Source organism: Lepus europaeus, chromosome 17, assembly GCF_033115175.1.
Source record: "Lepus europaeus isolate LE1 chromosome 17, mLepTim1.pri, whole genome shotgun sequence".
NCBI classification, from domain to species: domain Eukaryota; kingdom Metazoa; phylum Chordata; class Mammalia; order Lagomorpha; family Leporidae; genus Lepus; species Lepus europaeus.
The window spans coordinates 40,117,319-40,143,894 of record NC_084843.1 but is presented as its reverse complement, the minus strand read 5'-3'; the positions used below and the strand labels follow the sequence as shown (position 1 = coordinate 40,143,894).

The 26,576-nt window shown below is 37.3% G+C and overlaps 1 protein-coding gene across 3 annotated transcripts in view; it reads left to right on the top strand.

Annotated features, from left to right (window-relative positions):
- The window catches only part of LIPK (lipase family member K), a 66,508-nt gene that overhangs the window by 19,630 nt on the left and 20,302 nt on the right, over window positions 1-26,576 (top strand). For 2 of the 3 annotated variants that reach the window (XR_009868354.1, XM_062214901.1), the window contains exons 1-6: window positions 2,030-2,129; window positions 15,778-15,890; window positions 16,041-16,158; window positions 19,043-19,241; window positions 20,149-20,258; window positions 21,408-21,544. Coding sequence is in view for 2 of the 3 variants with exons in the window: in XM_062214901.1 (XP_062070885.1) it covers window positions 15,789-15,890; window positions 16,041-16,158; window positions 19,043-19,241; window positions 20,149-20,258; window positions 21,408-21,544 (666 nt within the window). In the remaining variant the exon portion in view is untranslated. Of the gene's footprint in view, window positions 1-2,029; window positions 2,130-15,777; window positions 15,891-16,040; window positions 16,159-19,042; window positions 19,242-20,148; window positions 20,259-21,407; window positions 21,545-26,576 lie in introns of those variants that run through there. The other variant, XM_062214902.1, reaches the window with a different exon arrangement.

The following is a 26,576-nucleotide window of genomic DNA, read 5'->3' as shown; positions in this document are numbered from 1 at the left end:
TGATTCATTGCCATGACTTCTGCCTTTGTTATTTTATGAGTCTTACCTCATCAAATACTAAAAAAAAAATTACCTAGATTTTTTTCCTGACTTTATATTGATTCATTTGATATTTAAATCCTTAATTCACTTGGAATTTCCTATGGCATTTGGATTGAGGTAAACGTTTACCTTTATTTGGTTCTATATATTTAGTTAATCATTATAATAACATCTGGGAAATAATATATCCTTGATGGCAAATGTTAAACAATCCTTTATTATGCTATCTCAATATTAAAATGCATTTTTATTTTGAAAGAGTTTGTTATATTATTCTACCTTTGCATAGTCAGAAAGAACTCTACTTGATGGATTATACTTGCTGAAATTGTATGCAGCATTAATGTATCATTATTTATAAGTAAGAATGGTGTGTAATTGTCTTTAACATTTAAAAAAAAAACTTTTAATATCATTCCAGCTTACCAGATGCATTAGAAGAATTCCATTCATTTTATGCTCACAATAATTTCTGTAGCATAGGAATTCTCTTCCTTAATGATTTGGTAAAAGTAAATTTATAACTTCTTTCAGTCTGATGCCTTTTTCATGAAGAAATCTTTATTGCCTTCCACATTTCTTCTAAGTTCTATTGGAGTATTCTGTTGCTTCTGTAGTTAAGGTCAATCATTTATATGTCAAAATAAAGTTTTCCATTTAGTCCAGAAATATCTGTAAAGCTAATGTGCATCAAGAATCTAAGAGTACAATATAATGAATATATTGCTGTTTAACTTATCATGTTGTAGGAATATTATTCCAATCATACACTTTGTGAAATGCTCACACAGTGTCTTACAGCATTCCTTTAAATTTGTGTTTAAATTCTCTCCATACAAAGAATTCTCTGATTCTTAATCTTGCACATTACTTTTTCCATGTTTATTTTTATTTCATTTATATATTTATTTCAAAGGCAGAATGATGGGATGGAGAGAGAAGGAGAGAAGGAGAAAAAGAGGGACACAGAGGGAAAAAGAGACAGAGATCTTTCTTTTGCTGGCTAACTCCCCAAATGGCCACAATTCAAAGAAACTTTAAGATATTTAAATCAATCTCATACCACCAAGTTCTGGCTACCTGGCTAAAAAGGGAGTTCTGATAGAAGTGTGCTTGCAGTCATTTCTCTCCTGTGCTCAATGTTGCCAGTTCAAAAATTAACTCAGGGATACTCTTCCTCTTCAGATGACTTTCCAATACATGAAATCAAAATTTAGGAATCATTTTAGAAGTTTGGCCTAATTTTACCAAATTAGATATATATGTCTGTAATTTTTCATTAAGGCTCTCTCCTCCAAATAGAAATCTATCCAGTTCTAAAATTTTTTACAGTGTCTCTAATATCAAGTCCCCACTTATTGCAGATGCAATAAGTGAAGTTGGTTGTGTGGCAAGAAAAGGGGAGCAAAGGGAAGGGGAGAGGAGGGGAGCAGAGATGAGGAGAAAAAAGAGGAGGGAGAGAAAGAAGGGAAGGGAAAAGAGTGGTTGGAGAGTAGAAAAAGGTCTGAATTTTGATCTATAGCTATCTGGAGATCTTGAAGGAAACAGTTTCTGTAAAGGAGTTGGAATTGAATGCAATATTTTCGGAGGATTTTAAAACTTGATTTACTTAACAAGATAAAAGAAATATAGGAAGGTCAAAGCACTAACTGAGAATTCAATAGCATGAAAGGTGTTGGAATTGGATGGGGTGGAGTACTAAGAATTTTTTAGAGATGCTTATATAACTGGGCTCAGGTTTTATTTTCTGAATAGAGAGTCTATAGTCTGCTGAAAAGTTTTCAATCCCTCTGACCCTTGAGGCACACAACTCAAGGACTGGCTTGGCAGGAGCAGGACTTTCAGTTCCATTAACACTGTCTTTCTTATCACTGGCTGAGAACATGCCTAACAAGACTTCCCCAACAGCATTCGTCATATTTGAGGCCGTGATTAAATTGTCTCCAGTTGGGAAATTCCCGATTGCGACATCTTCTGAGATGTTTAGAACAGAGCCTGTCCCACTGACAGCTGTCTCTGGAAGGAACTGGAATCAATCTGAAGCCCCAAGGACTTGAAGACAAACACTCAGAGACCTACAAGATCCGGTAATAACTATTGATCTAATTGCAGAGCCTAAGTCATGGTGTATTAGTGAAACATGAGGAATCTTTGGATTTAAATACTGGTGAGGGATGCTGTGTTTTGAGTCTATCAAGTTAAGCAAGATATGGCAAGAGCATACCATGACTACACCAAGTGGTAAAGATGGATTACAGTTTTCTACACATGTTATGATGAGTCTTTCCTTTCAGAAAACTATAGCATTTAGAAAGCAGACATGACTCTCTTTGAGTCTCAATGAGAGGAAGTGTCACAAGTCTACACTAGGGGGATCTGGCAATAGATATTTGTATAGAACTTTGTTTTGGGTTGTACCTGTAGGGGTATGGGAAATAGTTTTTAATTAATGCTTTAAAAATTCATTAACATTTTTTTTAAAAGCTCTTTATTGTTTCATTCCAATAGTTTTGAAAGAATAAATATTCTGTCGTAGGACCAGAAACATCAGCAGGGAAGTATGGGTTAAGTGACTGATGAGAGAGTGACCTGTCTGTTTATAGAGATTATGAGCACTTTTCTGATACTGAAAACACAATTCTCTTTTTCTTTGTAATAAAAAGACCAAGTGAGGAATGAAAACACGTTTCACATTAATGTAGATGATTTTTAACATGCTTCTCTAATTCTCTTAATTGCAAGCCTGCATTTGAAGCTAGGAAGATGAAGATGAGCCAAATTTATGGACAAACATTCCCTTAGGCAGAGAGTCAAGAACTGTTCTTTAATTTCATATGTCAAAGGCAAACAATTGGTTTTCTTGTTTGTTTTTATAAAATAATTATTTTTTTCTATTTCTAGAAATATGAACGCAATTTTCACCAGACTTTCTTTATGTTTGTTAAAAAGAAGCGGTTCAAATATTTAGTCACTTTAGCACATTTAATGCTTCAGGTTGGAAATATATGGAACTAAATTTGGAGATTACAACATAATATTATTTGTGTTATTTTAGTCTAGTACAACTTATTTCAATATTCTTTCACTGACCCATCCTTTGTTTCCTTTATTTTGTAATGAAATTGAGGGAAAGCAGTATTTTTACTGTTCCTTTTTATTTCATTTTATTATTCAGACATTTGAAACAACAAACCTTCAGAACCCATTTTAGCCAAGCAGAACAAATGCTTTGTCCTTCATATTATAGCAAAGACATGAAATGAAATACCCTTTAGAGGTTAATATTCATTTTTCTTTTCTCCTTTGGATATTTTATTTTCATTTATCCTAGGAAGCTTATTTTCCTTCCTCTGCTTCTATACTTACAGCCTAGAGCTATTGGTCTCTTAATCTATTTTAAGATCCTGTCTAAATTGCCTAGTTTTTCTTCCTTCAATGGAAAGGTGCTTAATCCTCAAATGTAGGCTTGGATCTCCTATTGCATAAAGTTTCATTCATTCACTTGTTAATTGTCTTCCCACTCTTCTCACTTTTCCTGATTCATTAAGTCTTTCACTCTGGATGAAGGAAATCAAAAGCAATTTATATCTAGTTCTTTCAGTTTTACTACTTATAGTTGTGTGGGATGTGAGTCCCTGTTGTTTGGTAAGAGATGAAGAGAAAGAAGCTGAGGTAGGGACAATCCAGAATCTACATTTTTCTAAACACCTAACCATTTTTAGATTGAAAATACCATGCATGCAAAAAGGGGAAATGTAACATGTGCCAGAACATTGTAATTCATACATAACTATGTAGCAAATCCCATCATTTATACCACAGTCAAAAATCACATAATAATAATAAGAAAAAAAAAATCATGGGGGACTGCTGAAATGGTTATGATAAGGCAGAAATACTAACACTGAGAACACTGCACCATTAGAAGATACCTAAGCACCGGCACTGCGGCTCAATAGGCTAATCCTCCGCCTGCAGCGCCGGCACACCAGGTTCTAGTCCCAGTCGGGGTGCCGGATTCTGTCCCGGTTGCTCCTCTTCCAGTCCAGCTCTCTGCTGTGGCCCGGGAGTGCAGTGGAGGATGGCCCAGGTCCTTGGGCCCTGCACCCGCGTGAGAGACCAGGAGGAAGCACATGGGTCCTGGCTTCGGATCAGCACAGCGTGCCGACCGTAGCGGCCATTTGGAGGGTGAACCAACGTAAAAAAGGAAGACCTTTCTCTCTGTCTCTCTCTCTCACTGTGTAACTCTGCCTGTCAACAAAAAACAAAAAACAAACAAACAAAAAAAACCCTAAGGCCTTTACTCAGAGATCATTGAGTTTATAGTTACACCTAATTGTTTCTAAATGTCAAAAGCTATATTTTCAGTGTAAGAACAGTTCACTAATAAAGTTACCAAGGAAAGTATAAATACAATACCAATAAGGAAATCAGTGGAATAAGAAAAATTTTTATTCCTAGTAACCAAGTATATCATTTGGAGTAATCCTTCCAGTGCTTCTTATGATCATAGATTCTTGTTTGCTTCTTTCTTTTAGAGATTTAAAAACACATTGTAGGGAGTGGCATTGAGGCAGAGTGAATAAACCTGTAGCCTGAAAAGTCACAATCCCATATGGGTGTTAGTTCATGTCCCACCTGCTCCACTTTTGATTCAGCTCCCTCCTACTGCCTGAGAGAGCAGAAGAGGATGGCTCAAGTGTTTGGGCCACTGCTACCCAAGCAGGAGATCTGGAAGAAGCTCCTGGCTCCTAGCTTCAGGTTGGCCCAGCCCTAGCCATTGAGGCCATCTGGGGAGTGAACCATCAGACAGAAGATCTGTCTCTCTATCTCTCTATCTCTGTAGCTCTAACTTTCAAGTAAATAAATAAATAAATATTTTTTTAAAAAAACTCACAAATTTTAATACATGTATCAGTTGATTAAAATTGTTTTTGCTTTTATAGTCCGTATTTTCCAAAAATTATGTAAGTACTGGCAAATTTTTTAGGCTGACATAAAAATTTTTTGTTATAATTTTAAACAGTTGCTAAAGATGCATTTTGTGGGACACAGAAATTTTAGCAATTTACAATAAAATTGTTATAATTATTTTTAATATCATCCATTGAAAAAATACTTCATCTTATAAATTAAAGTTTTATACCTTTTATGTTCCTCCATGAAATCATATGCTTGTCTCACTTTTTCCTATGAATGTTTTTACATTCCCACAAATACATATCCTAATATAGTATTTTTTTTGTGCTTATAAGTGTTTTATTGATCAATAAGTTCTCTGCCCCTAAAAAGTGAATATGCATTAAAATTTTAATTGTTTTCATTTCTGGTGGCCCTTGGTTGTATTTAATTTTAATTTTAATGATTTTTCATTTTTGTTGGCATATAATTGGTCAAAGAATTATAAACTTATTAAAAGTTTAATGAATAGAATTAAGCAAAGTAAAATTTTACTACCAATACATCTCTTATGACAGGAATAGATCTTTTCCTTTTAATTCATACATCCACTGATGGTTATTATTTACTGATATAATGAAACAAAATTCATAATCATTCACATTTTTTAAATGAATCTAAGTTCTGAGAAACCATGTTTACATAATGCCATTCAATTCTTTGAATTCTTTCTGAAGCTCTTTGTCACAAATCACATAATGATACATCAACACAAATTATTTTTTTATGATCTAGTTGCTGACAAGTATTTTAAAGTAAAAAGTTCAAACTGTCTGATTTGAAGAGGTTAATCGCCTTTGGAAAAAGATTGTTACTTTATTAAAGTACTTCCTTTGTCAAATATCAACATCAATGTAGTCAGCTATTGTTTTATTAGGGAGTCTCAGGTGTTATTGTAGCCTAATACATTTGACCAGAAAAGGAATGAGTTAGGTTTTTCCATTGTAGAGTTAACAAGGAAAACCATCTTGAAACCAGAAATTCTCAGCCCACATAACTATTATCATGAAAGTGTGTACATGACAATCAAAGGACTGGAATTTCACTCTTTCAAATTATTTATATTTTGAAAGCCATTGCATACCCTAATATGAGGACTAACACTATATCCAATTCTTCCTTCCAAGAACTCTTTCTTCCATTTTACATTGTATTGTGAATATGTTTTCATGTTATTGTTTAACCTTTATAAACAATGCAATGGTTTTATCTATAAGATGAAATTAATGTTATAGTTTATAGACTTATCCTTTTATCATTAAGATGTTTTAATTTTTATTTATTACAGAAAATAAAAATATAATCTTGTATAAAAGTCCTCTTCCCTCCATCTTCAAATTGGGAATTTCTTTTCTTTTCTTTTTTTTTTTTTTTTTTTTTTTTTTTTTTGACAGGCAGAGTTGGACAGTGAGAGAGAGAGAGACAGAGGAAAGGTCTTCCTTTTTACGTTGGTTCACCCCCCAAATGGCCGCTACAGCCGGCACACTGCACTTTGTCTGAAGCCAGGACCCACATGCTTCCTCCTGGTCTCCCATGCGGGTGCAGGGCCCAAGGACCTGGGCCATCCTCCACTGCCTCCCCGGGCCACAGCAGAGAGCTGGACAGGAAGAGGAGCAACTGGGACAGAATCCGGCGCCCCCACCGGGACTAGAACCTGGTGTGCCGGCGCTGCAGGCGAAGGATTAGCCTAGTGAGCCGTGGCGCCGGCCGGGAATTTATTTTCATAGTATAAATTTATTAAATGTAATTTCTGGGACATAGGATATAAATGTTATTTAAAACTTCTAGTAAATATAGCAGGCAATATGATTTCAAATAAGTTGCACTAATTTATGTCAGCACCAGCAGTCATTGACAACACTTGCTTTGTAACAGAGTTTTGTTTCTTTTTAATTAGCCTCTAATTACATTCAGCAAAATGCACAGTTCTTAATTATACCATTTGATGAATCTTGACAACTCCAATCAAGATACTGATTTTGCACTAGAAATTTCTTCTTATACCTTTACAATCAGCTTCCCCACCAAACAAACACTATTATTCTTAATTTTTAAAGGTTTATTTTGTTTATTTGAAGGGCAAAGCTCAGTCAAAGAGAGGGAGAGACAAAGAGAGAGAGCTCTTCCATCTGCAGATTTACTCCCCAGATGGCCTCCAATGGTGGGAACTGGACTAGACAGAAGCCAGGAGCAAAGAGCTTCTTCTGAGTCACCCAAGTGAGTGCAGGGGACCAAGTCCTAGGACTATCTTCCTCTGCTTTCCCAAGTACATTACCAGGGAGCTGGATCAAAGTGGAGCAGCCAGGACTCGAACAGGCACCCTTACACGATGATGTATAGGTGCATCGCAGGCAGCTGCTTTTCCTGCTGCACCACAAAAGCAACCACACTACTGTTATTTCTATTCCTATTCATTCATTTCCTCTGTTCTTGATCTTCACAGAAATGGAAGTGTTGAGTATGCATTCTTTTGACCTGGACTTGATTCACTCTGCATAACTGAGATATATTCACACTGTTGAATGTGTCATTTAGTACTATTTCATTGGATAAATATAACAACATTGTGTATCCATTCTATCTGTGTATGTTTGAATTATTTCCAATAGTTTACTATTAATTTAGCTGATAAGTGACTACAGAGCTCCTGGAATTTTTCCCCCTCTTTTTGTTTGATTTTCATGTAAATACCAACAGGAAAATTACTTAAGATAAGAGCTATCTATATTTTTGTCTAAAAGAAAATTCTTTCCAAGTCAAAGAATTAATTGTTTAGAGGTCAATAATTAGAATCTTCAGTGGTGTATTTGTTCCTGTGCAATTCAGTCCAATATGCCTTTTCATGGAAAGATCAGGAGCTTAGAATAAATATTTACATGAAACCAAAAGGCATTTCTGCAGAGGTCATGGAAAACGTAACCCCCATGATCCCAAAAATTCATTCCCAGAGAGATAGACTAAAATTGTAAAAGATCCTTAAAGAGGCCATGAATGTTTAAAATTAAGTGTTTTATGGATGGTATCTCTGGTCTCCCACAAAAATTTGAGGTGCCACCAGTCTCAGACACTGGGCAGACACTTAAGGCAACAAACATTCCCAGCACTAACCCGGCAACAAAGGTTAAGATGGCAGATGGGACTTATTAAGATACACTCGCCTGAGAGCTTAGCATGGTTCCAAAAAGAGAATGCTGCTTAGTAACTTTTCTGCCTTTTGAGTTCCCAGTTTTTTAAGACTGACTGCTGATGTGGTCTGTCAATTGCACCTCCTGGGTGGTAGACAAGAGTGAGAGAGAGAGAGAGAGAGAGAGAGAGAGAGAGAGAGAGAGAGAGATCTCACTTGTTCACAAAAAACAAACAAACAAACAACAACAACAACAACAAAAACCCAAGCTCTTAGGGCATAAAACAAGATGAAAAGCAACACTCTGCAGTTTTTGCTTTAAACCAACTTTGGACAGCAAATGTTGCCCAAATAAATTTCGTGATCTCTTAAGAACCATGAACTCCAAGTCTTTGAGGTTGGTTCAAACAGTAGGCTTATAAAGGCCTGTGTGTTACTCTGTGTGAATCTCCTCCTTAAAAGAGATAGAGACAAAGGAAACTAGAGTGTATTGTGGGGTAAGGGATCAGAAAATAAGCCTTCTTGTACCCACTCCAAGTCAGCAATCTCTTTTCTAGAACTAGTTCATACAGATATTTTTATCCTACAAATCTGAATTTGGAAAGGAAGTAATAAAGAAAAAATTACCATCCATTTTTAACCATGCACTGTATACACATATCTAGGAGAAATGACCTTGGTTAAGAAAAAAAAATAATTCACCTTGCCTTTGCTTTTTGCCAGTTGACTCAGGATCTCATTTGTGGGTCTGGAATTAGCCAGGTGTCCCAACCATCCCGTGGTGGATGCCAGAAACTATAGGGACTGGAATGATGGGATAGCTTTCCTCATCTATCATTTCAAAGGACATGGCAAACACTCCTATAAGAAGAAAAAAATAGATTAACAAAAGAAAGCATAATAAATTTATTTTATTTAAAGTTTTACTTGACATAGGAGCCTTCAGAAATGAAGACTCCTCAAGGCTCGGGGAAAAAATGTCTATTTTTATTATTAGCACTGATGAAGAATGGCCTTCTATGTAGAAATGTGATTGGAAAAAAAGATATGATGTAATGGTCTAGATTGAGAAGGAGGAACTAAGCCAAGCCTGTCTGTTCAGATTGTTCTTGTTCTTTCTGTGCATCATTCCCTCCTTTCGGATACGGGACAGGACTTTTCTGAAATACAGATTTTCAGGAAAAAAATGGAGAGAGTGCCCTTTCTAGGTTTTATGACTACCCTGGCGGAAGTGTAATTCTGGCTTCAGGGGAGAAAATGGGACAGAATATAGGAGAGCAGGAGGTCAGAGTGAGGCTTTGTTCTTGAGGTTGCCACAGAAGGAAGCCTTCCAATCTCATACTTTTGAATACTGTTTTCTGCTGCCCAATACTGTCAGTTACTGAAAGAAATATTGAATTTCCAGCTGTGAAACTCTGACTTATCTTTAGGCGTATCAGTTTTTTCTTCATATATTCTGAAGTTCTATTATTAGGTGCCTACACATTTAGAGTGCTTCATTTCCTTAATGAATTGGCTTTGTCTTTCATATGAATTAATATAAAATCTCCCTCTTTGCCTCTGACAATACTCTTTGTCTTAAAATCATCTGCAAACGTGGATTTTTTTTTAAAAAAGATTTTATTTATTTGTTTCAAAGGCAGAGTTACAGAGAGGCAGAGGCAGAGAGAGAGATCTTTTGTAGACATGATATATTATCTTATTTATCACATCACAGGTAGGTGTTATTATCCCCCATGAAAAAGATAAGGAAATCCAGTTTCAGCAAAATTAAATTGACTATGAGAAGTCACACAATAACAGTAATGATAATAACAGTGATAGGCAATACTTATTAAGTGTCTACAATGAGTGGCTTCAATAGAATCCCGGTAATGGATTTGAAAGCAGTTGAAGACCTGAGAGATACATTCTCCTGGCTGCCATAGCCTCTAAAAGACAAAGCCAGAATTTTACCTCAAAAAATTTCATGAAGCATTCAGGGATTCATCATTAGTTTCATTTTACCATTGAGCCATATATAAAACTGGTGTGTGTGTGTGTAAAGTGCACACACTTTCCAACCCAAAGCACCTTAGAACTCTTTGTGGAGTCTTAATACCTACATAATCAGACCAATTTTCACTTTTGTTTCAGATTGCAATGGAGAATGAGGGTGTAGATTAATGAAGAATACTGTCCAAACATTGACAAATGCTCTGATTAAGCATTTGCTTGTTGAGCCTGAACAGTTCTATTATGGGACAATGAGAAAAGAGGAATGAAGGTTTCTATTATTTCTGATAATCTTTTGTTGGTAAACTGGTATGCTTAATTTTATAAGGAATATATTTGTCAGTGCAAAATGCCTACGTATTGTAGAAAGACAATATTCTTTCCAAAGTTTCACATTTCCCCATAGCTACAGTGGCTTGGTGGAAAAAGCAAAACCAATTACAAGAGAAGGGAGATTTTTGAACAATGGAAGAGCCTTACTTGGGGTCACATTCCTGATGTTACCTTTTTCTAACCAAATTACATAAGATGTGGCAGCTGTCTCCACCACAGACCACAAAAGGTTCATTTCTGAACAGATTGTTTAAATCAAGTTTCTGATTTTAGGCTAGTTGCATCTTTTTACACTTTCCTTCATTATGCAGGATTTTTTTGGGGGGAGGGCGTATAATGAATAGATAAGAAATATCAAAGCAGGATTTTCCCACTGAATTCTTTAGATTGTTTGGGTCATAATATGTTTCATTGATGCTGTTCAAACCATAAAATTTTAAAGGCTAGTAAGACTGTGGAACAGTAGATTGAACAAAATTAAACAGGATCTTGATTCTAAGACTTTATTGGATCTTGATTATGATATTTGGCTGGCGCCACGGCTCACTTGGCTAATCCTCTGCCTGCGGCACTGGCACCCCGGGTTCCAGTCCCAGTTGGAGTGCCGGATTCTGTCCTGGTTGCTCCTCTTCCAGTCCAGTTCTCTGCTGTGGCTTGGGAAGGCGGGGGAGGATGGCCCAAGTGCTTGGGCCCTGCACCCGCATGGGAGACCAGGAGGAAGCATCTGTCCTGGCTTCGGATCGGTGCAGTGCGCTGGCCACAGCGCACTGGCTGTAGCAGCCATTTAGGGGTGAACCAACAGAAAGGAAGACCTTTCTCTCTGTCTCTCTCTCACTGTCCACTCTGCCTGTCAAAAATAAATAAATAAAAAAAGATTATATTTTAAACAAAGACTCTCCAAGTAACTCATTATTTATGTTTATATGGTCTGTAACTCTCCAAGAAAGCCACATATGCAATACACACACACGCAGATGCACAAACATTTATGTTTGTAGTTTAACTTATTTTTGCCACTGAGGTCTTTTCACAGATATCTTACAGAGATCCTATTTTGCAGGATAGCAGTGTGATGCTGGTTGAGAGTGATACATCAGTATAATACTTGGGCCATCTTCCACTACTTTTCCCAGGCTATTAGCATGGAGCTGGATCAGAAATGAAGCAGCTGGGACATGAACCAATGCCCATATGGGATGCTGGTGGCCTAGGCAGCTGCCTCACTCACTATACCACAATTCGGGCATCCTATAAATTATAATATTCTATATAATCTATATTATAATAAATTATAATCTAAATTATAATCAACATAGTGTATATTTATTTGCTCTAGGTACCTGAGACAAAAGATCTCATCTTTAAACATTGTGATTCTCCTGGTAGTTATAATGTCTGCTCTTCTCTTGGTCTAATGTTTTTATAGTCATTAGTGTGAATCAGAAAAATATCAATAAGGGACCCATGAGATGGCAATAAGCCACCAGAAACAGATCAAAGAAATAAAAGGGCTCTTAGAGTGTCATTAAGTACAAGTGCCTGAATCAAACAGACCTACCCAGCAGTTATGGTTATTAGTATGAGGCTTAGATAGGTCAAAACAGATAGGCACATCCTTGGTAACAAAAAACTACAGAGAGCCTGTTTGGATTGCACCTGTCCCTCCTAACAAAATGGAACACATGAAGACATGTCTTGTGGGTGTGTCACCCTTCTATATCTACATCCATCACATAGGAGAATGGAGCAAAGGTAGCTGAAGGGTTCTATGCCATGGCTGCAAAAGGCAGCTTGTCATAACCAGTGCAACCTTGTGCCCTCCCTTGGGGATAGGCTCCAGCTGTTTCTACAAGCAGAAGACTGTGCTAGCTACATAACCCTCTACCTGTCAACCATTACAAACCTGACAGGCTCTCTGGCTTGACCATTTTAGAAAAGCACTGGATCTGTTCTAACCCAGGAGTCCAGGTTCACTGGCTAGTGGCTAAGACCAGAGCATCTAAATTGTCAATGCATTCAGATAGATCAATTTTATAAAATTTCTCTACTACCCTCCCATAAGATAGACTCATGAATTAAGGCATAATCAATTCTCAAAACTTACTGTAGCTTGCTGTCAGAGGTAGGCATTTATCCTATGGTTAAGATATACATGACCCATATTAAAGTACCTGGGTTTGATTCCTGGCTCTAGCTCCTGACTTCACTTTCTGCTAATATAGATCCTGGAAGGCAGTGGTGATGGCTCAAGTGAATGTGCTTTTACCACTCAGGTGGGAGATGCAAATGAAGTTTCCAGCTCCTAGCTTTGGCATGGCCCAGCCTACGCCACTGGGAGCATTTGGGTAATGAACTACTAGATGGAAAATTAAATATCTCTCTTTCTCTCTCTCTCTCTCTCTCTCAATCTCAATCTCAATCTCAATCTCAATCTCAATCTCCACCCCCTCCCCTTCATCCTTCTCCCTCCCTTTCAATAATAATGTTTTTTAAAAAGAGTCTTCGGGGCCGGCGCGGTGGCGTAGCCAGTAAAGCCGCATCCTGCAACAGTGGTGGTTCAAGTCCCAGCTGCTCCTCTTCCAATCCAGCTCTTTGCTATGGCCCGGGAAAGAAGTAGAAGATGATACAAGTGCTTGGATTCCTGCACCCTTGTGGGAGACCCAAAAGACACCCCTGGCTCCTGGCTTCAGATCAGTCCAGCTCCGGGCATTGCAGTCATTTGGGTGAACCAGCATATAGAAGATGTCTGTCTCTGCCTTGCCCTCTCTAAATCTACCACTCAAATAAATAAATAAATACCTATCACTATTTAAAAAACAGGAGTCTTCATTGTTTTTAATGATGATTATGATATCTATGGTCTATGACACATTCTTGGAAAAACAGTAATCAGGCACATGACAGCCAGAGGGTGCTATCTGCTCTGAAAGGACTGAGTGGTTAAGAGCATAAAGCTAACGAGCATTTTCTTTACAGTCAAGTAACCTATCTTTTTGACATAGGACATATTACTTGACATCTGTAAGATCCAGTCTTATTTTAAGTAAAACTGGATAACATTTCTTATTCCTTGGAATTATTTTGAGAATAAAATGAGATAATGTATGGCTGACATGTTACTTGGCATGTAATTGGTGTTCAATGCATAGTCATATTAGCAATAACAATTATTGCTGATGGTTGGTGGTATTTTTTAATCACTGTCAGAGTTATGCACCAGAGCTAAGCTATATTAATCTAAGTCAATTGACATGTCATATTATATTACTATGCAGTTATATATTTAATATGTGATTAATATATTAACCTTGTAAATTTTGGTATATATTAATTACATTAATATATATTGTCACATCTAATCAATAGAGATCATGATTTTGAAAACAATTTCAGAAGAATTCATGGAACTTTCCTTTTTTTTTTTTATAAATAATTACTTTGCAATTTCTCCCTCTGCTGTAGTGTTTTTTTTTTTTTTTTTATTTGACAGAGTTGGACAGTGAGAGAGACAGAGAGAAAGGTCTTCCATCCATTGGTTCACCCCCCAAAAGGCCGCCATGGCCGGAGCTATGCTGATCGGAAGCCAGGAGCCAGGTTCTTCTTCCTGGTCTCTGATGTGGGTACAGGCACCCAAGCACTTGGGCCATCCTCCACTGCCTTCCCGGGCCACAGCAGAGAGCTGGACTGAAAGAGGAGCAACCAGGACTAGAACTGGCGCCCATATGGGATGCCGTTGCCACAGGTGGAGGATTAACCAAGTGAGCCACGACGCCGGCCACCATGGAACTTTCTATAACAGAAGAATGAAATCATTGTGTGAAAATATTTTTTTCCTATAGGTTTAAACTTACTGTGTCTCTCATAATCAGAAGAAAACAGAACAGAGTAGCTGGTGGAGTGTGTTTTTTAATGTAATTTGGAAATATGTTTTTTGTAATGGCTGCAGCAAATGGAGACTCCCCTGCAACATGTCCAAATGTCCCCTTCTTCTTCTTTTTTTTTTTTTTTCAAAATTGTTGGGTTTTTTTTTTAGTTTAAGTGGATTCAAAGTCAAATGGAGAATGTTCGTAATCTTTTTCCCCTGTAATTTTCATAATTTAAAAATTTTCTGTTCAAATAATTGCTTTCTTATGATAAAATAATACTGAATATAGAAAATTTAGAAAGTATGTAAAATACTTTAAAAGATCATAATCATGCAAATGTATACCATCCAGACATAATCAGAATTATAATTTTGTATTTAGGTTTTTTCTGTTTATAGTGTTTTCTCATTGTTGAGCTCAAAATAAATGTACATTTTTACATATTGGTTTGCCCTTAATATAATATACTAGAAATTTCTCACACATCATACATAAGCATAATATGCAGTGGCTGAATTATTCCATTCTTCCTCACTCATAATATATTTCACAAATACCTTCTTTTGGGAAATTTACTACAATAAATGTATCATAAAGAATAGTTTTATACATATTGCTTATATAAGCGTTACTTTTATTTTTAAAAGATTTATTTATTTATTTGAAAGGCAGACTTACAGAGAGGCAGAGGCAGAGAGAGAGAGAGAGAGAGAGAGAAAGAGATCAAGATCTTCCATCTGCTGGTTCACTCCTCAAATGGCTGCAACAATCAGAGCTGAGCTGATCCAAAGCCAGGAGCTTGGAGCTTCTTCTGGGTCTCCCACTCGGGGGTAGGGGCCCAAGGATTTGGGCCATCTTCCTCTACTTTCCCAGGCCATAGCAGAGAGCTAGATCAGAAGAGGAGCAACCGGGACTCTAGCAGGCACACATATGGGATACTGGCACTGCAGGCCACTATGCCACAGCACCAGCCCCTATACATTCCTTTTAGATGGATTCCTAGAAATAAAATTACTTAGTGAAAGATGTAACTATTAAATTTGCAGGACATTTTAACAAATTTCTTTCCATAAAGGTTTTGCTAGTGTTCACTCCTACCATCATACAAAAGTACCAACTTACTTGATAACTAGAGATTTCAAATGTTCTTTGATTAATAATTATCCATTATATTTCTTTTTCTACAAATTATCTGTCCCAGTCTTTTGTCCAGTTTTCTATTGAATGCTTGATTGGTTTTCCTTTCTCCCTCTCTTTCTCCCACTTTCTTCTAAAAAGTCACCATTTCACATTTTTTAAGTATGAGCCTTGAATAATTTGGTATATTATTTGTTAAAGCACAATTTAGAAATAGATGTTTTTGCTCTCTTCCAAAGTGGTGTTTTAAAAATATTGCACCGAATTTCACTTCATGGAATTTCTCTTTGATGACGTATTTGTTAATATTTCTCTTCTCAGGCAGACCCCAAATGTGGCAGCTTTTAGCAGCAGCATTTTGGATTCTTCTTCTTGGACCCATATGTGGCTGTAAGAAAGGAAGCATCACAAATCCTGAAGCTAATATGAATGTTGTAAGTCATTCATTGAGTGAGAAAATGCACTAAGATACAGGCTTTTTAAATTTGTGTTTCTGTCTAGTTTTCAACGATTCTCAGTGTATAAATCTGTGCTTCTTCCTCTGTAAAATTAAAGAGATTTTTTTTTCTTTCCCTTTTACTCAGAGTCAGATTATATCCTACTGGGGTTATCCTTGGGAAAAGTATGATGTTTTGACACAAGATGGTTATATCCTTGGAACATACAGGATTCCTCATGGAAAAGGATGCCAAAGGAAATCAGGTGTGTTTTATTTTGCTATGAAAGAAGAAATATCTATAGTAGAGATACCCGGATGTCTGGCAGTCTCATCCATTTCAGAAGGAAAATACTGTTGTAGGAACCTGTAGTTCTAGCCATTTGGGTTCATGTCTTGTGACCATGGAAGAGCGAGGAGCATGGACAAAGAAGGACAAGTAGAGAAGTAAAGTTTTATGGAAGCAAAGGGAAGCTCTCACAGTGGGAGAGCCATTAAGGAGAAGTTGTCAAGGAGTTTCTATCCTAGGAACTGTAAGGAAGTTTGTACAGGGTTGTTTGTTTGTTTGTTTAAAAGATTTAAAAGCAAGATTTATTAGAGTCAGTGACCTCCAGCCAGAGTGGCATGAAGGGGGGGCTCCAAAAGAGGCAAACCCCAAAGGAGCTGATGGTACTGGGGATTTAAGCACCATTCCGGGGAAGCAAAATGTTAACATTCAGTTACAAGGCTGAGACAAAAATCCATCAAAAGACCTGATTTGCAATCTTTTTACCCTGTTTGTAACAGGGTTTTGTAAACATATCAGTCAGTCGCCACTGCCCTCCTCATTGCTGGAGATTAGGGATCTGGAACGGGATGGATCCCTCTGTGACCACATCCTGTTTTGTTTCCACTTTCTCTGTCTCTTTTGGAGAAGTGGGGATGTTTTATTCCAGCCGTATCCCTCTGCACATCAGGCTTGCATGTCAGGCTTCAGTCTCTTATCTCTTGGGCCCCTTGTGTCCCTGTCTATCTGTCTCAGGCCTCAGCTGATCCCTGTCTCTAGAAATATCACTCAAACCTCTCAATTTAATTTGCATTATTCTTTGAAATTATAGATCTTCATATACATTGTTTATTTGGTCTCCATAATTTTGTCCTCCTTCCAAATACAGATGCAAAAGTTTTGAACGTCAGAAACCTAGGAGTCACTCTTGACACAATCTTCTGCCTCACCTATGTGCAGCCAATCACCAAGATTTATTGCTTTTGCCTTCTAATTCTTTCTCTCATCTGAAAGCATCTCTTAGCTTCAGTAGTACTCACATCCAGGCCTGGAGAAAGTGTCTGCAACTACTATTGTCCTCTGATTGGTATTAACCCACTTATAAACACTTCTCCACACAAGTCAGTATGACTTTTTTTTTTTTTTCAAGTAAATTTGATCCTAATAGTACTGTGCTTAAACTTTATCAAAGAGTCATTTCTGGCTCTCTACAATACAAGTTGCAACTGCAGGAAAAAGAGTGATCCTGGGGCAGTCATTGGCACAGCAATTAAAACACCATTTAGGATGCCTGCATCCCATATCATAATGCCTGTGTTTGAATCCCACCTCTGCTTCTAATTTCAGTTTCCTATTAATGTGGGTGCTGGGAGGCAGCAGATTATGATTATGATTATTCCAGCTATGTGAGAGACAAGAATGAATTTTGGGCTCCTAACTTCAGATTGCCCCACCCCTGGCTGTTGAAGGCATTTGTGGAGTGTCTTTTCTTAGTCTCTCTGCCTTTCAAATAAATATAATTAATTAATTAATTTTTTAAAATTTAAAAAATGATCCATATATCAGAAACTCCATATTCCACTTCTTAGTTTGTTTTCTTCGATGTGCTACATAACAAGACTTCTCAATAGCAGAAGGATTGATTATTTATTTTAACATGTAGGATGTTTAAAAGAGTGAGCGATAATGCTGCCTCTTACTGTTAGGAACCAATCATTTCCTGTTGGATTACCTTTGTAGATATTCATGAGAACTTCTAGTAGTCCCTGAAGTTTTCTCTTATTTCTGGCACATACCTGTCAACTTGCACTAGGAGGAAAGCTCTACAAATGAGAATGCCTGAGGGCTCAGACCAAAGAGAGACTTTGGGCTGTGACTGCTGTTTGGCAGAATCTAACTTCATCAGAGTTAGTAATGCCTCTTCTTTCCCTTTCTCCAAAAAGTGGATAGACAGGGATTTTTGTTTCTTGCTTGCAGAAAGATGACAGCTCTCTAAGAGTCTAACTTAACCTACACACTGTTGAGTTTCTCAGGAAGCCTGTCCAGCCCCAACGTGACCTGAGGTGGGATCCAAAGTATCAATCCAGCATTACAAATCTTTTATAGAAGAGAGGAAACCCTAATCACTTCTTCCCTCTCTTCTTTCTTTTTCAGCACCACTTTCCCACTTCTTTATTTCTTTTCTTTTTCTTCATTAAAATGTTCCAATTCTAAATTGACAGTAGGGTTTTTATAACAAATAAACCATTCTACATGATATAAAATCCTACTCACAAGCTTCAATTTAGCTTTCTAACAATCCAAATAAAATGAAACATTGCCTACAAAATCTAACATTGTGTCTGGGCTTTTAGTAAATATGCTGCAAAAGGCATTTTTATTATTGCTTTTCTTATTTTAAGAAAACCTTTAAGTTTTGTAATGAGTCATCTTGAGAAATTTAATGCTATAAATGTTAATACAGTAATAGAGCTAATATTTTATTTTGTTGGACAGTCTTTTATTCTCATCAAATTCTTACAACTGCCATGTGAAAGCATTTGTTATTATTCCTCATTTACAGATGGGTTAACAAAGGTACAAAGGGATTAATATGTCACAGAATGCATTTTTGAACCAGGGCAATCTGACCCTAGTATTGACATAAAACAATATGAATGTGTGTGTGTGTGTGTAATTACAGTTTTATACATGAGAAGAATGAGACAGAGTAGATAAATAACTTGCCCAAATAAATAGGTCTGAAGGCACTAGGTCGCAGATTTGCCAGACACCAAATTCTGTCTACTGAATTCACTTTCATACTACAGGAAGTCAGGAAAAAGAATTTTCTTCTAGATTCTGAGGAAGTTCATACATAAAATTTTGCTGCCTGTGTTTTGCAGACCACAAGCCTGTTGTGTATTTGCAGCATGGTGTGATTGCATCTGCCACTGATTGGATTTGCAACCTTCCCAACAACAGCCTGGCTTTCCTTCTAGCAGATAGTGGTTATGACGTGTGGTTAGGAAACAGCCGAGGAAACACCTGGTCCAGAAAACACCTGAAATTGTCACCCAAATCATCAGAATACTGGGCTTTCGGGTAAGGAGAAACCTGGTAATGAATGAAGTACATTTTGCTCATTGATATGCATAAACATCTGTTGGATTTTTCCCTTTAAGTTCAAATATACCCAAAGAAATCCACAAAGAAAAAAAAAAGCTCTCTTCCTTTATCCAGGTGTTCTTCACAGCTCTGAAGAAATGCCTTTACTATAGCATTGAGATTTGTTTTCAAATCCCTGCTTCCTGGTGTGTGTGTGTGTGTGTGTGTCCTGATCTCAGAGTGGCTGTGGAGCAGTGTTGCCATTAGCAGCACCTGGGGATGCTGTCCGCTTCAGCAGACTGACCTTGGTCACAGGGATAAACATGTACACTTGCACTGAAGCCAACATCTATGCCTTGAAGGCCACTAATGATATTTTTTCCTTGACCTTCTGGAAGCCATCTGGTATTTCTTAATTGCACACCCCAATGCACTTGTGTTATTGCAGTATTGCAGATGACAAGCGAGTGTTCCCCAAGCTATGCACAGGGTTGCAACCACCTGAGACCATTGATACATATGCAAATTACCAGACACTTCTCCGGAAATTTCGTTTTGGTTGAGGCCAGGTTGAGAGCTACAAATCTGTTTGCTTTATTATTCTGTTTTTTTTTAAATGAAGATTTGAAATAATTATTTTTTTCAGGCTACTTTGGTAAGTCTATTATGGGATTATATGAAATGTGAACAGACTTACAGGAAAATGATCATTTTTCTAAATTCAGTTTCTTAAAAATGTTTTTTCTTACAGTCAGGGTGACATACTCAAAAATTGCACAAATCTTAATATCATGTATTAACTCTAGTGTTACATTTAACAAAACCTCTATAGTCAATGTGTTTAAATATCACAGGACTAATAGTTGATGTCTTTTCCAATTCGGTTGCTCCATCTCTTTGGCAGTTTGGATGAGTTGGCTAAATATGACCTTCCAGCCACCATCAATTTTATCACAGAGAAAACTGGACAGAAGCAACTCTACTATGTGGGCCACTCCCAGGGTACTACCATAGGTATGTTTTGGGGGAGATATGATTCGTGTACCAGGGTCTCTTCTTCCATATTTGTGGAAGAGATCATTATTTCTTCTCTATGTGCAGTCTCTAGTTTGTGAGCTTCAATTGCAAAACCATTTCCTCTGGCTGGTTTCTGAAAAGTAAATAAAACAAGAATGACAATTGGAATATTTTCTCCAACACTGAATTTGGGGGTCGATTCAGAAGACTGAAAGAGAGAAAATTGCTCATTCATTTGTGTACCCAACAAACATTTGTTAGACACTGGGTTATATGCTGGGGAAGCAGAGATAACCATGATGTTCATTCTTTCCTTGAAGATCTCACTGTCTAGTGAGGGACTCCAAAAAGGAAGAAGAGAATTACAAAACTCTGTGATTATACACTACAATATGTTAGTTGCCAGGGAGGCACTTAAATAGGCAAGATATGAGTAGGATCATGTCAGCCATGCCATGAGACATCTCTGTCCACTGTGCCCACTGATTTCCATTTAGATGAGGCTTCCACAATACCAGACTGTTTCCACCAGTCTGTTTTCTATATCTTAATCTTAATTGAATTTATGATATTTATATACCTGTACTGTATGACATATCTTACATTCATTCTCTCATTGGAAACTATAAACATCTGACACCATTATTATTCATACTTTACAAATGGCTGAACTTAGGAATCCTTTCTAATGGTAATACGGCCAAGTAACACCTTAAATTTCATATATAATATGTAAATATATGGATGTATATTTTCTATATATGAATGTGTATATTTATAGGTATGTGTGTGTTCACACAGCTAATGAATAGTAAGCTACATTTATAGCACAGTTTTGTCTGATACCAAAGACTATTAGTCAAGCTAGAATGACCCTTGGGGTTCAACCAGACATACTCCACAGTGGGTGTGTGAACCCTTTCTTCCACACTCTCTACAAGTAGACTTGCATTCCCTATGGGCAAGAAACTCACTTTGTTCTGAGTTAGCTAATTCCACCCTTGAGAAATTCAGAAATTCCTCCCTAAAAATGGTACTCACTCTAAACTGATTTTTGTTTGTTTTTATTGTAGCTAACTCTTCTACCATTTAAAATGAAGAAATAGTTACCTTAAATCTGTTAACTAGTGTCTTCTTCCCTTTCAGCTTTCATAGCATTCTCTATAAATCCAGAACTGGCTAAAAGGGTTAAGATATTTTTTGCACTTGCTCCAGTTATCACAGCAAAATATTCTCAAAATCCTATGAAAAAACTCACAACTCTTTCCAGGAAAGCAGTCAAGGTATGTGACTTCTCTAAGTTTAAATCTTAAGTAAGTATAAAAATTTCAATCTCCATTTCATTGATTTCAAGAGACAAATGACAATTTACAAACATCTGAGAATATAATAGATATTCAGGCTATCAATATACATCTACTAATGAGGTTCAAACTTATTAGTGGAGTTTAAGGAGTTCACTCTGATGCCCTTCTACCCTATTGTCTTTAGCTATGTCTGAAGCTTCTGCCTTGTGCTATTCTCAATGGCTGCTAAAACAGGCTGATTTGATTGACTGGTTGAATTTAGTAAATTAAGTTTCTCTTGGATAGCCACTCATTTTTCAGCGATGGCGTAATATAATAGTGAAGTTAATAGCATGAGGCCTGATGTTATGGGTTTGAATCTTATTTCTATTATTTGATAGATGGATAAGTTTGATCAAGACTTTAAGCATACTTCATCTTTAATGAAAGGATTATGATAGTTTCTACTTATAAGCTTACTTTGAGGATTAAGTGAGTTAATACAGCAAATCCTTTAGAGCCAGGTCTTATACATTGTGAGCTTTTAATCAGTGTCAGCAATTGTTTTGGGGCTGTCAGTATTTTCCTGGAGCACACCCTCTGTCATCACTAATTGCTCTATTATGTTTAATTTCCCACCATATCACAGGCTCCCATTCTGCCAACTCCCCACAATCCATCAGTGTTCTATATCCAGAATCTCTTCTAACTGATAGCTAACCAATATGATCATTTATCTAGTGCAAGTTAATTGATCTACATAAGTTTATGTATTTTCCAGTTGCATTTTAACAAGAGTTTCTCCCATATGAGTCACCTCCCATGATAGTGATTGTACCATAGGGTGTCTTCGAAGAGAGCAGATGAAAGGTAGTAATTCTTAAGAGAAGCCAGAGATTCTGATTGTTGAGACACAAGAAAATTATCTCATGGTGATTTAAGTACATATCTATGCAATTCAGAAATACAGGTAGCAGGAAAGGCACCAGAAAAAAAAAAAAACATAAAATGCTTACCTTGCATCTTAGTAGTTGGACCTCTTATACCATAGAGAATTCACTCTAGCCTTGTCCCACAACATTAAGTTAAACAACATTGAATATTTTGCTAAGTTATTTCAGCATATCTACACAAGTAAGAGCTATTTGGGGATGCCAGGATCTTTCCATTCCCCTTAACTTTCACAAGTGTTCTTCAAACTACCACATACTAACACGTGTGTGATGCAGAATAATTTAAGTCAATTCAGCAAAAAGATATCTAGAAGTAACTATTTCAGAATCCTGGCTTCAGGATGTAGCTATGTCCGTAAGAAAACATTTCTCCCAAATGGTAAGACTGAAAATTTGTATGTGAGAGTAGTAGGAGATTCAAATAAGAAAAGTATAGAACAATTAATGGAAGACAGTTAGGTCATGTTAAGGAATTTAAACTGTCCTGTTAGTGATGGGAAGCTAGTGGCTTGATCAGATTTGTAATTTTAGAAACATTGCCCTTTCTAAACTGTAACTCCAACAGAAGAATGATAATTCCAATGGAGGAGCTACTACATGTTACTGTTTAATTCCTAACAGAAATTCCAGTGTCATCATAATGATAGAGCAAGTAAATTTCTAGATCAACTCATAGAAAAGTGAAAAAGCTTGGAGCTGTTGGAATCACATACTTTTTGGTTGAGATGGTATTTCAGTTTGGGCTTAAGGACAAGATTCCAATATACAAAGTGGTTTAGAAAGGCTTTCTGAAGTCAAAGGGAAACGTGAGCAGCACAGAGGTGGTGAAGCTCAGGTCATGGGAAACCACACATAACTGATGGTATGGGGCTTTCAATTTGTGCAGGAGAATCTGAAAAATAATACTGGAGAGGTAGGGGTAGATTCAAAAAGGACTTGAAGGCCAAGTAGATATTTGGAACTTATTGTATATGTAATGGGTTGCAATGAAAAGTGTTTTGAAGTTTTATGTATTTATTTGAAAGGCAGAGTTACAGAGATGGGGGGGGGGGGAGAGAGAGAGAGAAGGAGAGAGAATCTTCCATCTTTCCATCTGGTTCACTCCCCAAGTGACCGCAATGGCGAGGGCTGGGCCGGGCTGGGCCAGGCTGAAGCCAGGAGCCAGGAGCTTCACCCAGGTCTCCAATGTGAGTGTAGGAGCCCAAGTACTTGGGCCTTCTTCCTTTTCTTTCCCAACCACATTAGCAAGGAGCCAGATAAGAAGTGGAGCAGTCAAGACTCAATCTATGACCATGTGGGATGCCAGTGCTGCAGGCGGCCGCTTAACCAGCTGTGCCACAGCACCAGCCCCAGAAAATATTTTTCATAGGGGAATGACATGAACAATGATGTTTCGGAGAAAGTGGATAAGGTATAAACTGTTAAGAAGAATGAGTGATAAGGAGAATGGTTTTGGAATTAGTGTTACAAATCACTTCATAGATGTTGGTCATCTGAATAAGAATTGTGTAAAAATAGAAAATCCACAATATTTGATGATGAAATGATTGACAGCCTTTACTCTTTGTAAAAATTTTCAAAGGACAGAGCTCACTCACTCCTCGCCCTTCCCTTTAGCCAAATGTTCTCAGACATGCTTAGAAAATGAGCTTTTTCACTGGCAGGTTCCTACACTTATGCAAGCCTTTTGCTGTATCTGAATAGCATCTTTCTTCTTCTTCACTCTCCCTCCCCTCTTTTTCTTTTTGTTCTTTCCTTCGCTTTCTCCTTCCCTCCCTCCCACCCCTTTCCCTTCCACCCTTCCTTCCTTCCTTCCTATTTTCCTTTCTCTCTTCTTAATTGACACACTAAAATTGAATGTATCTATAGGATACCATGTGGTTTTCAATATGTATATACATTCTATAATTTCAAATCAGGGTAAAATTATATATTGCCTCAAATATTCAATTTTCTTGTGTAGAAAACTTCAAAATCCTTTATTATGTATTTTTTGTGATATATGGTACATTATCAATACTTATAGTGACCCTCCTATGCAATAAAATACCAGAACTATTTTCTGTGATGTAATTGTAACTTAGTGCCCATGACCAACCTTTTCCAGTCTCTCTCTGCCTCTTATTCCCCCCAGACCCTGGTAATCACTATTCCAATCTAAACTTCTATGCAATCAACATTTTAGATTCCACATACTATAGAGATCGTGTAGTATTTGTCTTTCTATGCTTGGCTTATTTATTTCACTTAACATAATGTCCTTGAGTTCTATCCATGTTGTTTTAAACGATAGAATTTCATCATTTTTATTGCTAAATAGTGTTCCATTGTATTCCAGATAACCGTTGAATACTTACTTAGATGGCTTCCATTTCTTAGCTAGTATTAATACTCAAGCAATAAGCAGGGTAGTTCAGATGTCTCTTCAACAGACTTATTAATTTCATCTTCTTTGGATATATAGCCAGTAGTGGAGTTGCTCAATCATATGGTACTTCTGTTTATAATTGTGAGTAACCTCCATACTATTTTTCATAATGACTGCACCAATTTATTTTCTCACTATTTGTGTATAAGGGTGTTTTCTCCAAGTCTTCAATAGCACTTATCTTTCTTCTCTTTGATAATAGTCTAACTGAAATGAGGCAATATCTCATTGTGGTTTTGGATTTCGTGGATGCTTAGATATGTTGAGGGCCTTTTCACATACCTCTTGGCCATTTGTATATCTTTATATTAGTCATTGTTTCATCACTACAATGAAATACCCAAGACAATAAACTTTGTAAAACAAAAGGGTTTTTTTCAGCTCACAGTTTTGAGATTCATGTTCAAGATCAGGCAGCCCCATTGATTTGCAGGGAAATGAATAACAATGGTGAGAGTGCATGCAGGGGGAGAATCACATGGCAAGCCCAGAAGCAGCAAGAGTGCTTGGGTCCTACTCAAGTCATTAACAACAATCTCTCATTTTTAAGCTACTTTCCAGGGGTTATCCACAAACCCCCCATTGGGTTCCACTCCCCAATAGTGCCACACTGGGGACCAAGATTTTAACACATATGACTCTGGGAAACATTCCACATCCAAACTAATATCCAAACTATAGCAGTCTTCTTTTGAGAAATGTCTATTGCTTATTTATTAACCAGATTACTTGTTGTTTTGTTAATCCTTTCTCAGATGATAGAAATTTTTTATCTTCTTCCATAGGTTAGCCCTTCACATAAGCTTTTTAGTTTGATGTAATCCCATTGTCTATTTTTGCTTGTTTCTTGTGCTTTCAGGGTCTTATCCAAAAACTCTTTGTACATTACAATGTCTTGAAGTGTTTCCCCTCTTTTCTTTCAGTAGTTTAATAGTCTCAAACCTTACATTTAAGTCTTTAATCCATTTTTAGTTGATTTTTTTTTTTTTTTTGGTATATGCTGAGAGACAGAAGACCTGGTTTCATTCTTCTGCATATGGATGTCCAATTTTCCCAGATTCATTAAGGAAAATGTGACTTTCCCCCCAATGTTTGTTCTTAGGACCTCAGTTGGAGATCAGTTAGCTATAAACCAGAGATGATTCAACGTCCATCAACTTCCCTTAGGATTAAGGGATGGAGTCTCTGAGGGGGGAATGAAGTAGGCAGGCATGTAGGTTAAAATTGATTAGGTTTGTGAGCTGGAAGACCACGCCTTTGCCACGCCCCTGTGTGACCTCATGCCCCTAGCTGGCCACACCTGGGTGCCCACCAGCCAATCAGGTTAATTAACCACTCCTCTTTGGAAGTGGGTTAAAAGCCTGGAACATGGTGTGTCCCGCCCTTCTCTTCGGCCCTGGCCTCTTGCCAGGAGGGGGCTTGCTGTAGCCCTGTGCCTCCACGGCATGTGGCCTTCGGGCCACCCGCCCTAGGCTTCCTGGCCTAGATGCTCCTCCATGTGGCTGGTTCCTGGTGCTCGGTATGAACCCAGGTTTACCTCTCTCTCTTAGATAAAGCTCTCACTCTCCTATGCATCTTTCACACTAAATAAAAGCCGAAAATGTACCATGCTGCCTCATTTATCTGTGACGATATTTAGAATTCTTCT